Below are 12373 nucleotides of genomic sequence, written 5' to 3'. Positions count from 1 at the left end.
CACTTTGAGGTCAATTTTATCCGAGATTAGGATTGCAACCCCTGCTTTTTTTGAACTGTTGTTTGCTTGGTATGCCTTTCTCCAACCTTTGATTCTCAGTCTATGCTTGTCTGTATCCTTGAGATGTGTCTCCTGTAGGCAGCAGATTGATGGGTTGTGTTTTCTAAGTCAGTCTGCTAGTCTCAGTCTTTTTATATGAGTTTGCTGATGAACAGTGAGAGCAATCTTCCTGATAAAGGCTTTGACACATTCATCACATACATGGGGTTTCTCTCCAGTATGATTTTGCTGATGATAATTGAGAGCAGTCTTCCCAATAAAGGCTTTTCCACATTCACTGCATACATATGGTTTCTCTCCAGTATGAGTTCGCTGATGAACAGTGAGGGCAATCTTCCTTATAAAGGCTTTTCCACATTCACCACATACGTGGGGTTTCTTTCCAGTATGAGTTTGCTGATGAACAGTGAGAGAAGTCTTCCAGATAAAGGCTTTGCCACATTCATCACATACATGAGGTTTCTCTCCAGTATGATTTTGCTGATGATAAGTGAGAGAAGGCTTCCCAATGAAGGCTTTTCCACATTCACCCGATGCATGGGGTTTCTCTCCACTATAAGTTTGATGATGAGCAGTGAGATCAGTCTTCGTGGTGAAGCCTTTCCCACATTCACTGCATACATAGGGCATCCCTGCCACATAATTTTCCTGATATCCCTTGAAGTATGATTTACTGTGATATGTTTTGCCATATTCCAAGCATTTATAAAGATTTTGTCCTTCATGAGATTTTTGATAATGTTCATTGAGTTCGAACACTTTATTGAATTTTTGCCCACAATGACTGCATTCATAGGTCTTATCTAGTACATGAATGATCTGGTGCTCATAGAGCAAAGACTCCTCAATGAAGGTTGTCACATATTTATCACCTGTGTGCAGTTTCTCAATTTCATCAGATTCCTCATGCTGAATGCATTGTGAATTCATGAGCCTGGATTGTTCACACTTAGGGAATTTCATTTCAGGACAAAATTGCTCTTGTTCAATGTGAAGGAAAGTTTCCTCATCTTCCTTGAGCACAACTGACTTCTGTGTTTTGTTGCTTCTGTTCTGATTTAATTTCAGAATGATTAAATCTGGTTTTATACTTTTTCATGTAATCCAAATATCTCATAAATTTCCTTTGGAGGAAAATTATTTTTGTGCTGATACACAACACTTTCCAATATATTAAATTTATAGCATTTTTCCGTTCTGTCCATGCATCTTTCACATTGCAAGTGCTCAAGCAAATGATCATCTCTCTGGATTTCGATGGAAACCAGGTTGCGATAGTTCTCCAACATCACATCCTGATACAGGGTCTTCTGAGCAGGGTTCAGGAGCTGACATTCCTCCCAGGTGAACTTAACAGCCACATCATTGAATGTCAGTGATTCCTGTGCCTTGGTCATTTTCTTTGGTCCTTAGAACACTGCCAGCAACAGGGATGCTCTACGTTTGTCCCATCTGGATCAGCTCTAATGATGTTCACAAATTGCAATCTCTCATGGGCACTTCCAAGAAAGACTAATACCCAAACCGGGCACTTCTTCCTCCTCCCAGTTTGCTGCTGGTGATGCAGAATATGCAGGTGGGGCCATGCCTGAATGTACTGAGGCCTGTACCCAGCTCATAAAGGATTTAAATGGAAACATCCCAGGGGATCTTGACGTCCTGGAACCGGGGCAGACAGGGTGCATGAACTGTAACCTCCTTAGGAACCAAGACAATCTTCAAGCTTTTAAGACCCCAGACACTATATCTTTTGATAGCCGGGCACCATCAGCTTTCTTCACCACTTTTGCTTATTCACCCGCTTTGTTTTCAGCGGTTGTGTCAGGAAGGTGAGCATCACAGAATGCCAACTTAATAGAAGAAAGTATTCTTGCATTGACGGAGTACTTGAGTGGAGGCCCAATGTCCTTCTGCTACCATAATACTAAACCTATAAATATATGCACATAGATCTATTTCCCCCATCCTCATATAAATATATTTGCATATGTACATGTTTTTATCTAGACCTCTATAAATGCCCTTTGCCTCCCACCTCTTTCCTCTATTTCCCTTGATTTTCCTCCTGTCCCACTATCATGCTCAGTCCCCACCAGGATTTCAGCACTTCCTCTTTGTTACATTCCCCTTGATCATGCCCTACCAGGTCTCCCACACCCACCTCCCCACCAATTTGGATCACTTGTTGTTCCCTTGTCCCTGGGTTTGTTAACACCTCTTCCTTTCTCCCCACCTCCCCCTCTCCCATGTCCCCCCGGAACTGTCAGTCCCATTGTTTTCTCCTCCAGATTGTTCATCCAGCCTGTCGTATCCAGACAGACCCCTGGAGACAACAACATGCACGAAAACAAGACAGAGAAAAACCAAGCAACAATGTACAACAAAACAGCAACAACATCAAGCCACTGACAAAGAACAAATTAAAACATACCAAGAAAGAAAAGCTTGTAGTTAGTTTAAGGATCGCTGGCCTTTAAGAGTGTTTTCCAGTGCAGCCTGTTGGGGCACCACGCCCTGTCCCCAAAGTCCACCCTCATCATTCCCTGGGGATCTTGCTGCTCCCCTCCCCTGCTGTTCCACTGCACTCCCCCAGTGCTTTGCCTCAGTGTGGCAGGATAGCAGAGCAAATCTTAATGAGATGGGAAGAGCTAAACTTTGGGGACTTTTAATTTACTCATTTGGCACTACTCAGACTGAGAACTAATTACAAATATAGATTAATAATTTGAAAGTGGTATGTATGAAGTATGAATCTAGGACAGCTAGAAGTTGTCAAAAGTGAAATGAGATGCATTAATATGGATATCCCAGGCATTAGGGAGCCAAAATGAACTGAAATGGCCCATTTAGAACTGGACAATCCTATGGTTTACTATGCAGGAATCAAATTTACTACATCTGTGAAAAGAAGTGATGGAGAAATTCAATATCATCAGTCAAAACAAAGCTAACTGTGAAATAGACTATCAATTGAACATATGCAAATTTAGGTTGACCCAAGCTTTAGTATTTTCAATCACCTCATATGCATGCAAAAGTTTTATGTCTAGATCATGTGTATGCGTGTGTGTGTGTGTGTGTGTGTGTGTGTGAGATATCTTAGATGATTCCTTTCTGACTGATCTCTAGGCATACAAGAGCAGATTTGATGAACACTAATGAACTGAAGAGCTGTGGGAGAACATCACACATGGAGAAAGCAAAAGGTCCTTAAAAAGACAGGAAAGAAGGAAAAGATCAAAATGGATGTCAGAAGAGACTCTGAAACTTGCTCTTAATCCAGAGTAGCTAAATCAAATAGAAGAAATGATGAATTCAAAGAACTGAATGGAAAATTTCAAAGGGCAGCCCGTGAAGACAAAGGAAAACATTATAATGAAATGTGCAAAGACCTTGAGTTAGAAATGAAAAAGGAAGAGCACACTCAGGATATTTTAAACTAAAGAACTCAAGAAAAAAATTCAATCTAAGGTATAATTCATAGACTGTTCCCAGAATTACAATAGGTGAATTAACTTCAAAATATCCTGGCAGTTGAGGGTTATACAAGCATCCAAAGAGAATGATGGTGCAATATGTCCATCACTGAACATTTGGAAGGGCAGATATGCCCAACTCAAACAGCAGCAATTACTGTACTCACGATGTGAGAGGCAATTCGTTTTTATTAACAAGCAGCTGCTGCCTTAATGTCATTAATATAAATTTTATGTGTGCTGTAAATTCCTCTTGGATTACTTTATAGGACATCTAGTTAGTGTCATGTTTTGATATTTATCATCTGTACATTTTTAAAGAGAAAATGAATAAAATGAAAAAATGAGAGATACGAATAGATTAAGCACAGTTTTGAAACATTTGTGATTTGTTAATGAATGCTAAGGTAGCTTGATCTATACATATTTCAGGAAGCTTTAGAAATAGTGGCTTAACGTATGAGAATATATTTTATCATTTACCAAATATTTTGCTGGATTAGATGTTTGAAATCATCTAATTACCTTAGGTTAAAAAACGCATTTTACAGTATTATTTTTATAGAATGAATTTCAATTTGTTATACCGTTTCTACCTACCATTTATAAGCAAGAGGACTTCTCAATTTGCTTGACTCCTATATGGCCTGATAAGCATAATATATTGTACAATGTTCATCAGCAACGTAATATGATCCCACATCTTACCTAGTTATTTGTCCAATGTTTTAAAATTCAGATGGTCTGGAGTATAATTCAGAACCCAGATCTTACCTACCAAGTTATCCCTTGATATACACTAGCAAGCATGCAGAGATGTGTGCACTGATTTTACTTTTTAATTAGTGTTGTGAAAAGTCACACTCTATTTTAAAAAGGTGAAATCTAGTTTTCAGAATAATTTAAAGGTCACCCCACTACTCCCTCAACTCTTAACTTTAGTTATCTATAATACTCCTACTTGTTAAAAATCAATATCTAGAGAGGCAAGTGAAAGGTCAAGTGTCAAGTTTGAATCGGAGAATGAGAACACAGTTGTTGAGTCTCCAAATGAAACTCACCTCAGTGAGAAATATTACTGTGACGACACTGTCTTCTGACCTTCTTGGACCTTCCACTGAGAGCTTGTAGAGATAACGCAGGGTTTCTGGAAACTGTGGAAAGTTATAGTCACTGAGAGTTCTATAAAGAATCATAAGGGGCCAAGTTAGCAAAGAAGAAGGAAATAGACTCTTCATCAACAAATGCTAATGGAGATAAAAGAGAATCATTATCCTCAACTCTTACTCCACCCAGATACAAAACAAAATATTCAATACCTCCAGGTAGTCCCATGTTGAATTCCAATAGACACTGGGGAATTACTACATATCTCTGGATCCTTGACATTTTCTCTTTGTTAATGTCACTCCTCTTTCCTGTTGCCCCTATCCTTAGCCACAATACAAAAGTGTTTTGTTTCAAACTCCCATTAATTGCTTTCAAAGTAAGAGAAAATATGTATCTAGTGAGTATTCAACCTCAGATGGCAGCACAGGTCATCTTTGTGCTTTGGAATCAAGCCTTCCTTTGAAAGATCTAATGAAGAAGAGCTGGCGAGATGGGACTACCCTGGTCACTCAGAAGAAGAGGTAGTGAGCTCTGATTACTAAACCATCTCCACTACACACAGGCTTACAATTGACTGTTCACCCTAACTATTTTCAGTTCCAAGTCAACTACTCTAAAACAGCACTTCTCACACGTTAAAGCTCACACAAACCACCTGTGGATCTTTTTTTGTTTTGTTTTGTTTTTTCATCACAGAGTTTAAACATTTAATGACAAAATTAGGATTTTGCGGTAATAGTGAATCAATAGAGCAGGTGTGGCTTGTCTCTGAATGAAACAGAAAGTATATTTGACACCTTAAAGAACTTGCGAAGAATCAGTAAGTGTACAACTGACATCAGCAATATGACACTTTTGAAAAGTTAGGGGCCACTTCTACCTTTAGTGGCCCTTTTAGGGCACCAGGGGGATGTGTTCACATACATACACAATCTTTGCTAGCCACAAAAGTAGGATTAAGACAAGTTTCACGGCAATTTTAACTCTTAACACATAAATCATTATTTTACTTGTTTATTTTTTCAGAGCTTAAAAAAGTTAACTAGTGATGTTACATTTTACAAATCCATTCTTTAATAGGAAACATTAACCTGAATAATGGTGTACTTCCTGTACACAGATACCTACTGATACTAGTGAAGAAGCCTACAGCTACGTCCAGGGAGAAGGAGCAACGCTGGACAGCTTCCTTTCTCGATGAGCTGTCAGTGCAATTTAAGAAGTCCTTCATAGAAAGAGAGCACCCCCCCATACACCCCAATTTATACTGAAGTGCAGAGATAAGCAAATTAAAAGTCTTCTTAGCAAGCTCAACCAAACACATTGGTCCCAAAGGATGTGAGCCATTTCAGCAACGTTCTCTCCTTTGGACTGTCTTAATACTTTGTATCGCAGCCCCTTCTACATCAGGACAGCAAAGACCACCACGCACATGTGTTTACACAGGACTCTTCTGCCAGAGGCTGGAGGTCGAGGAGAGACAGGGATTGCTATGAGAATCTCTCTCTCTCTCTCTCTCTCTCTTTCTCTCCACCTAGGATGGAGAGAACATTTATATTCTATTTATATTCACCTAACATTTATATTCTAAATCAGTGTGTGGAAGGGCCTGACATTCTGTGTTTCTAACAGGATCCTAAAATATGCCATTGCTGCTAGTCTGTGGACCACACTTTGAGACAAAATCCCAAAGTACCAAGGATGGAGTGGCTTAAAACTGGCTGTAGGGTGCAGATGCAGGGTGCAGGTATGCTCTATTTGTGCCCAATAAGGTATATTTCTGAAATGTCTCTGCAAGAGTACAGAGACCACATAGACTGTCTCTTCAGGCTCAGTCACAAATTGAAATGGGCTCTTGTGTTTTTGATTTCATGCATCTTAATTCTGATCAGAAGACCTGCTTCTTATAACCAGTAACTTGCAATTCTAGAATAAAAACCCTTTTCTAATATAAGAAAAAATTGAAAATATTTTATTTCATTGCATTTCCTCAAATGTATTTGGCCCACTGATCTCAGGTTTATTGGGACCTTTTTAAAGTGGGAACACATCTCTAATTGGTGCTTGTAGGACAGGGCTCACTTAAGAACACAGGAGGACAAAAACAGATGCATTCTTGGTCCTCCATATCTGAAAAAGAAGCCTGTTCTATGGAGGGAGCAGAATGGATCTTTGTATCATCAGGTAAGAGAGGAAAGGCAGGGAACATTTTTACAAAGTAAAAGTCCCTTAACATCACTGAATAAATGGACATCAAATGGAAACTCAGTTCATTCACAGTCATTTGGGATTTGGTATGTTGTCACATTGGAGAAAGACGGGCAAGGTGTGATGGAGATAGAGATTCCTAGGCAGAGCCCTCTGTTCTTACTTGGCCACAAGATAAACCCCATGGTGTTGAAACAGCACTTGGGAAAACTGACTCCAGCAGTTCCTTTTCTGAAGAGCACTGTCCAACTGTTGCAGTCCAGAACATTTCAGCAGGATTCTCAGGGCATCTCTGGCAAAGCTATGATCCCAAAGGAAAACAAAGTCATGACCAGTCAGTGACCATCACATATCTAAGGGCGTTTGACCTACCTTGTTATCTTAGGCAGGATGCCGATTTTGAGACAGAGGGTGTGCCGTGGCAGGTGCATACTACTAAATACTCTTCATTTTGCTGGATTAGCAACTAGTACAAGGGAGCTTAAAGCATTCATGGGAAAATTCCATTATCATTAAATTCTATTTTTCTAGAAAGTTTTTGAAGCCCCCTCATACAAGGGGTGGACCAATGGAGGCATATGGAGTGATATTGAAATGGTAGCATGTAACTATCTAGGACTCATTGTATAATAGCTTTTTATAACTGATGGGATGATTTGTTAAGGGTGCTTATTGATTTTCTTCTTTAAATGCCTTAAGTACATAGGTTATATTAGTTGGAATGAATGCTTTATGTCTGGCTGTGTTCCCAAGGAGTAGGATAAAGTACTAAGTCTGATTGTGCATTAGAAGTTTACACCCGACAAAGGCAAGTAGTAGACCATGGAGTCCAGATTTTTCTGCAGAGTGACAAAAAGGAAAGGGGGCAGCCCCCAGGCCTGCCTCACTCCACTGGGCAGAATGATTGAATACCAACTGCCATCTTTACATCACCAACCACACAACTCTGCAGCCACAAAACACATGTGTATACTTTTATCTGAAATGTACAATAGTCATTTCATTTCCATTTAGTTGTTTCTGACTCTTAGCAATAGACCTGCCCCAGTGGATTTCCAAGACTGTCAATCTGTACGGGAGTAGAAAATTTCATCTTTCTTCCAGGGAATAACTGGTGGTTTTAAGCTGCTGGCCTTTGGTGAGCAGCTCAACATGTAACCCACAACTCCACCACATAGGTCATCCTACTTCTTTTAGGTACTTCGCTTCATTACATTTCTGAAGGCATATTACCCTTCAGAGGATTTACATTAATAAACGTGATACTTTAATGCATTGCATTTATAGGATTGTAAAGAGTTCCATATGATCTCTGGGAGTGGAACTAGTTGATGACCGGAAGCTTATCTTTTTATTTAATCTGATGTGACCACTATTGTCTCACAAAGGTATGCCATTGGTGATCACTTTCAGGTCGCTGCTGTAAAAGACTTGAAGCAAGAGGGCCATCAAGAGCTGGGGGAAGAACTGGGCCACTGCTTTCCTGTAAGAACTAACAGGCAGCAATGTGCACAAGGCCTGGGACGCCTGTAAGAAAAGGAAAGAGGAGTTAAGAACATTATCCCTAAAAGTCTCTGTTCCCATCTCCCTCTAAACTCAGTCAGCCTTGTTTCCAGAAAGAAGTAAGGAACTCTATGGCCCCTCTCCCCAATTTCCTTGAAGACAGAAGCTTACAACTGAAAACATTCATTCATTAATTTCTTTAACGATATTTATTACATCAATTTTGGACCAGGAATTGCCAAGTAATTGATGACAAGGGTTAAAAAGCACTAGAAACAATACTTAAGACCACCCCACCCCACCACCACCCCTCAAAAACCCCAGCCAGAAGTGAGCTGTATATGCCATTGAATTCCCAAGGAGGGCATGCATCCATTCCAAGGTCATGAAGACCAAAAGTGGAACGAGTTGACATTGAATTGATGTTGACCCATGGCATCCCCATGTGTGTCAGAGTATAACTGTGCTCCATAGGGTTTTTAGTGGCTGCTTTTTCAAAAGTAGATTGCCAGGCATTTGTTAGAGATGATTCTGGGTAGACTTGAATGTTAAATCTTTTCGTTACAAACTGAGTGTGTTAACTGCTTGTACTAACTACCCAGTTACTCTCCCATGAACGCTCAGTCCTCATAATAACCTTGGTCCTCTCTGTGCTGAAGAACTGTGGGCTGTCTAAGGTGTGGCCAGGTCACTTTGGATCACGTGGGCCACTGACAATAGCCATACCCCCTATAACCCAACACCTTCCATTTGTGGAGCAACATCAATTAAAAAAGAAATAAGGAAAAAATCTCTGCCAGAGCTGAGTTTATTCCCAGAATTGATTATATTGGTCCTTGGGAGACATGTGAGAAATGAACACCAATGAGATTACATCTTCACATGCCTACGCAACTATAGATGATCAAATCTGTGACTTGCTATAACTCTGTTAACTTCTAGAACTTGCCGAAGGTCAGCAAACTTTTGACATTGAAGAGCCAATTCTGTCCTTCAAAACAATTAAAAAAATTCTTCACAAGCCATACATATATTGTTACAAACAAATTACATGGCTATTATCTGAATAATAACCTGTAATTTTTTTCAATTTTACTTCAGAACCACATGTAAATACCAAGAGAGTCACATATGTCTCTCAGGACACAGTTTGCTGACCCCTTTTCTAAACGTTGGTTGTTGCTTAATTGACTCCAGATTTTCTAGCTGACTTGCATTCTTTGACATACCAAGTGGTTTCCCATTCAGTGCAGGGATTTTGTCCGTCTCTGACCAGAAAACTCTTGTCTAGATATCTTCACGGAGCACTCCTTCTCGACAGCAGGTGTTAGATCACATATGGCCTCAGCAGGGAGACCTGCAGTGACCAACTTACCTAAGCTTGTCTGTCACGCTCTTTCCCCCACACCACCTTAGGTTTGTTTTAAGATTTTTACCATCCAACATACGACACCCTCGTTTTGTTCATGGTCTCTCTCTCACCAGAAAGAAAGTAGAATGATCAGCGTCTGGCACATAGTTGAAACTCAAGAAATATGAACTGAATGTAAAAATGAAAGGACTGGGCCAAGGAAATAGGAATCCTATGGCCATATTTGGAATTCTTTGACATATTTGAGCAAGTGCTGATAAAAAGGATCAGTGATCACATTATTTACCGCCACAGGCATCATGTTGGTTTCGTCCATAGAGGGGCGGCTTTTTCCTGTTAGGCTGTCTTTCGATTCCCCAGGCTTTCCTTTAAGTATCAGCAGGAGCGTCTTCATCACAAGAGGGGCCACACTTGCTTCAGAACTAGCAGCATGCCACATCAGTACCAGAGTGCTGCAAACACAGTCCCCACACAACAGTGACACAGGTTTTTCATTTCTTACTCAGTACGGCAGTATGAGTCAGGAAAAAGAGTCTTGGCCTTACACTTTCATAACCAAAGACTATGCAGGCAGTTCTACAACAAATTGACACTCTTTTCCCAATGGTCCCATGAGTTTTAGATCTTTCTCTTTTTGCAAAATCTTTGTTTCTTTGTAGTTTTTTTTATCATTTTATTGGGGGCTCATACAACTCTTATCACAATCCAGCCAGCCAGCCATTGCATCAAGCACATTTGTACATGTGTTGCCATCATCATTCTCAAAGCATTTGCTTTGTACTTGAGCCCTTGCTATCAGCTCTTCAGTTTTTACATCTTTCTATGAGAGGGGCAAGTGAACCTTCTTTTTAAGGAAAAGACAAGACCGGAATATGATTGACCACGTTTTGAGCTCAGGTCTGTTTGACTCTGTGGCCTGCAGAAAAACTCTCATGAGAAGGGGGAAGGGAACTTACTTGTCTGCTGGGACTGGATAGTCCATAAGCTGAAAAATGACTTTCTTTGGCGAAGTTCGTGTCAACAAGGCAATGACCCGTAGCATAGCAATACTCGTAATGTGCGTAGAATTTTGACACAATTTCCTATAAATAGTATCCACAATCTTAGACACCTGGAAGAGAAATGCAAGGTCAGCAAGAGTTTTCTATTTCTTGGTGACCTTTAACAAAAGGCATTTCTTGGACATGAGAAATCAGTCTTTCTCAGAATTACCAAGAAAGCAATGAACACGGAAATAAGCATTGATAGTAAGTATCCTTGTTTGTATGTCTATATGCTACCAAATATTTATTAGGGTGAGAAATATGCCTACACATTTATGGATCATGGGAAAATACTCTGTTTTTAAAGGTTATGTTTGCGAAGGAGAAAGAGGTTTTTGTTTTTCTATAAGTCATACATGTTCAGTAAAAACAATGTATGTATAATCTATGTCCCTAAAGCAGATTCCAAAACAATGAAGCAGAGCAATAGAACTATATACATCAAGAAATCTTTCTGAAATTAAAAATTTGACTCCATATGGTGAAAATAGGAACCATGTATCTGAGAATGATCAAGAAGGGTAAATGCTGAGCAGTAAGTACTCTTGCAAATTCTTCATAGGCTCTGTGTTATTTTTTTCATGTAATTTTACTTTTTCTTCATTCTTGAACAAAGAGAGCTAAAGCTAGACCTGGAATTTGTCTTAAATGAATAGTTGTATAAATATTCAAAATAAAATTCATTAATCCAGATCAAAATATTCATTATGTATTATAAACTTAAAAGTTGGTTCCTATAAATTTTAAATAATATACAATTGCATTGTATACACATTCAATTATCTGAGCATGCAACTATGCTAGAAGCACAAGAAAATAACTGTTGCATTAAGAAACTGGGCGTTTCTAGCATGTAGCTCAATTTTTAAGCATTATTTTGAAGTTGGTCACTATGTTACAATTTTTAATATTATCTTTGGACTTGTATTTTGTAAGTGAAATTCCAATGGACAATAGACCATATGTGTGAGTTAAAGAGATACATGCAATATGTAAGTAAGATTGCTACATTTGTACACCTTCATTTACATAAATCACTCACGAGACCCTCAAATCAAAATAACCAAACTCACTGCCATTAAGTTGATTCTCACTCATAGTTACCCCACAGGAGAAGGTAGAACCATGGTTTTCTGAGACTGTAAATCTTTACGGGAGCAAAAAACCTCATCTTTTTCCCAGGGAGTGGCTGGTTTTTTAGAAACTACACCACCAAACCAAAACCCAAACTCCTTGCCATTGAGTCAACTTGGACTCATAGCTACCCAATAGGACAGGGTAGAACTGCCCCTGTGTGTTTCTGAAACTCTGGAACTCTTGACTGGACAAGAGAGCTTTGCCTTTCTCTCAAGGATCCGCTGGCGGTTTCAAATGGCTGAGCTAGTGATTTGCAGCTCATTATGTTACTACTAACCCAACAGGGCTCCTATTATACCACCAGGCTCCAAAATTCCAAGGAATTCTTGATGTGTGATTGTTCAAAGCAAGTACATAATCTCTTACTGAAGCGGCCAATCACACTGGGGGAAAATGACAGAAGGAAATAGAAAGCTGGAAAACCTTTTCCTTTTCCTTTCAATCCTTTGTACCTACTGTCATTA

The 12373-nt window shown here is 39.5% G+C and overlaps 1 protein-coding gene across 1 annotated transcript in view; it reads right to left on the bottom strand.

Annotated features, from left to right (window-relative positions):
• MROH9 (maestro heat like repeat family member 9) overlaps window positions 1–12373 on the bottom strand; it is a 106035-nt gene that overhangs the window by 59205 nt on the left and 34457 nt on the right. The window contains exons 9-13 of the mRNA XM_045297963.1: window positions 10686–10840; window positions 10016–10181; window positions 8239–8381; window positions 7018–7155; window positions 4598–4718 (exon numbers count right to left, since the gene is read on the bottom strand). Of these exons, the coding sequence (XP_045153898.1) occupies window positions 4598–4718; window positions 7018–7155; window positions 8239–8381; window positions 10016–10181; window positions 10686–10840 (723 nt within the window). The remainder of the gene's footprint in view (window positions 1–4597; window positions 4719–7017; window positions 7156–8238; window positions 8382–10015; window positions 10182–10685; window positions 10841–12373) is intronic.

Source organism: Echinops telfairi, unplaced genomic scaffold (genome assembly GCF_000313985.2).
Source record: "Echinops telfairi isolate 266 unplaced genomic scaffold, ASM31398v2 ScPeMD7_7424;HRSCAF=8462, whole genome shotgun sequence".
Classification (NCBI taxonomy): Eukaryota; Metazoa; Chordata; class Mammalia; order Afrosoricida; family Tenrecidae; genus Echinops; species Echinops telfairi.
Note: the sequence above shows the minus strand (reverse complement) of the source record. Positions and strands in the feature narration are given on the sequence as shown.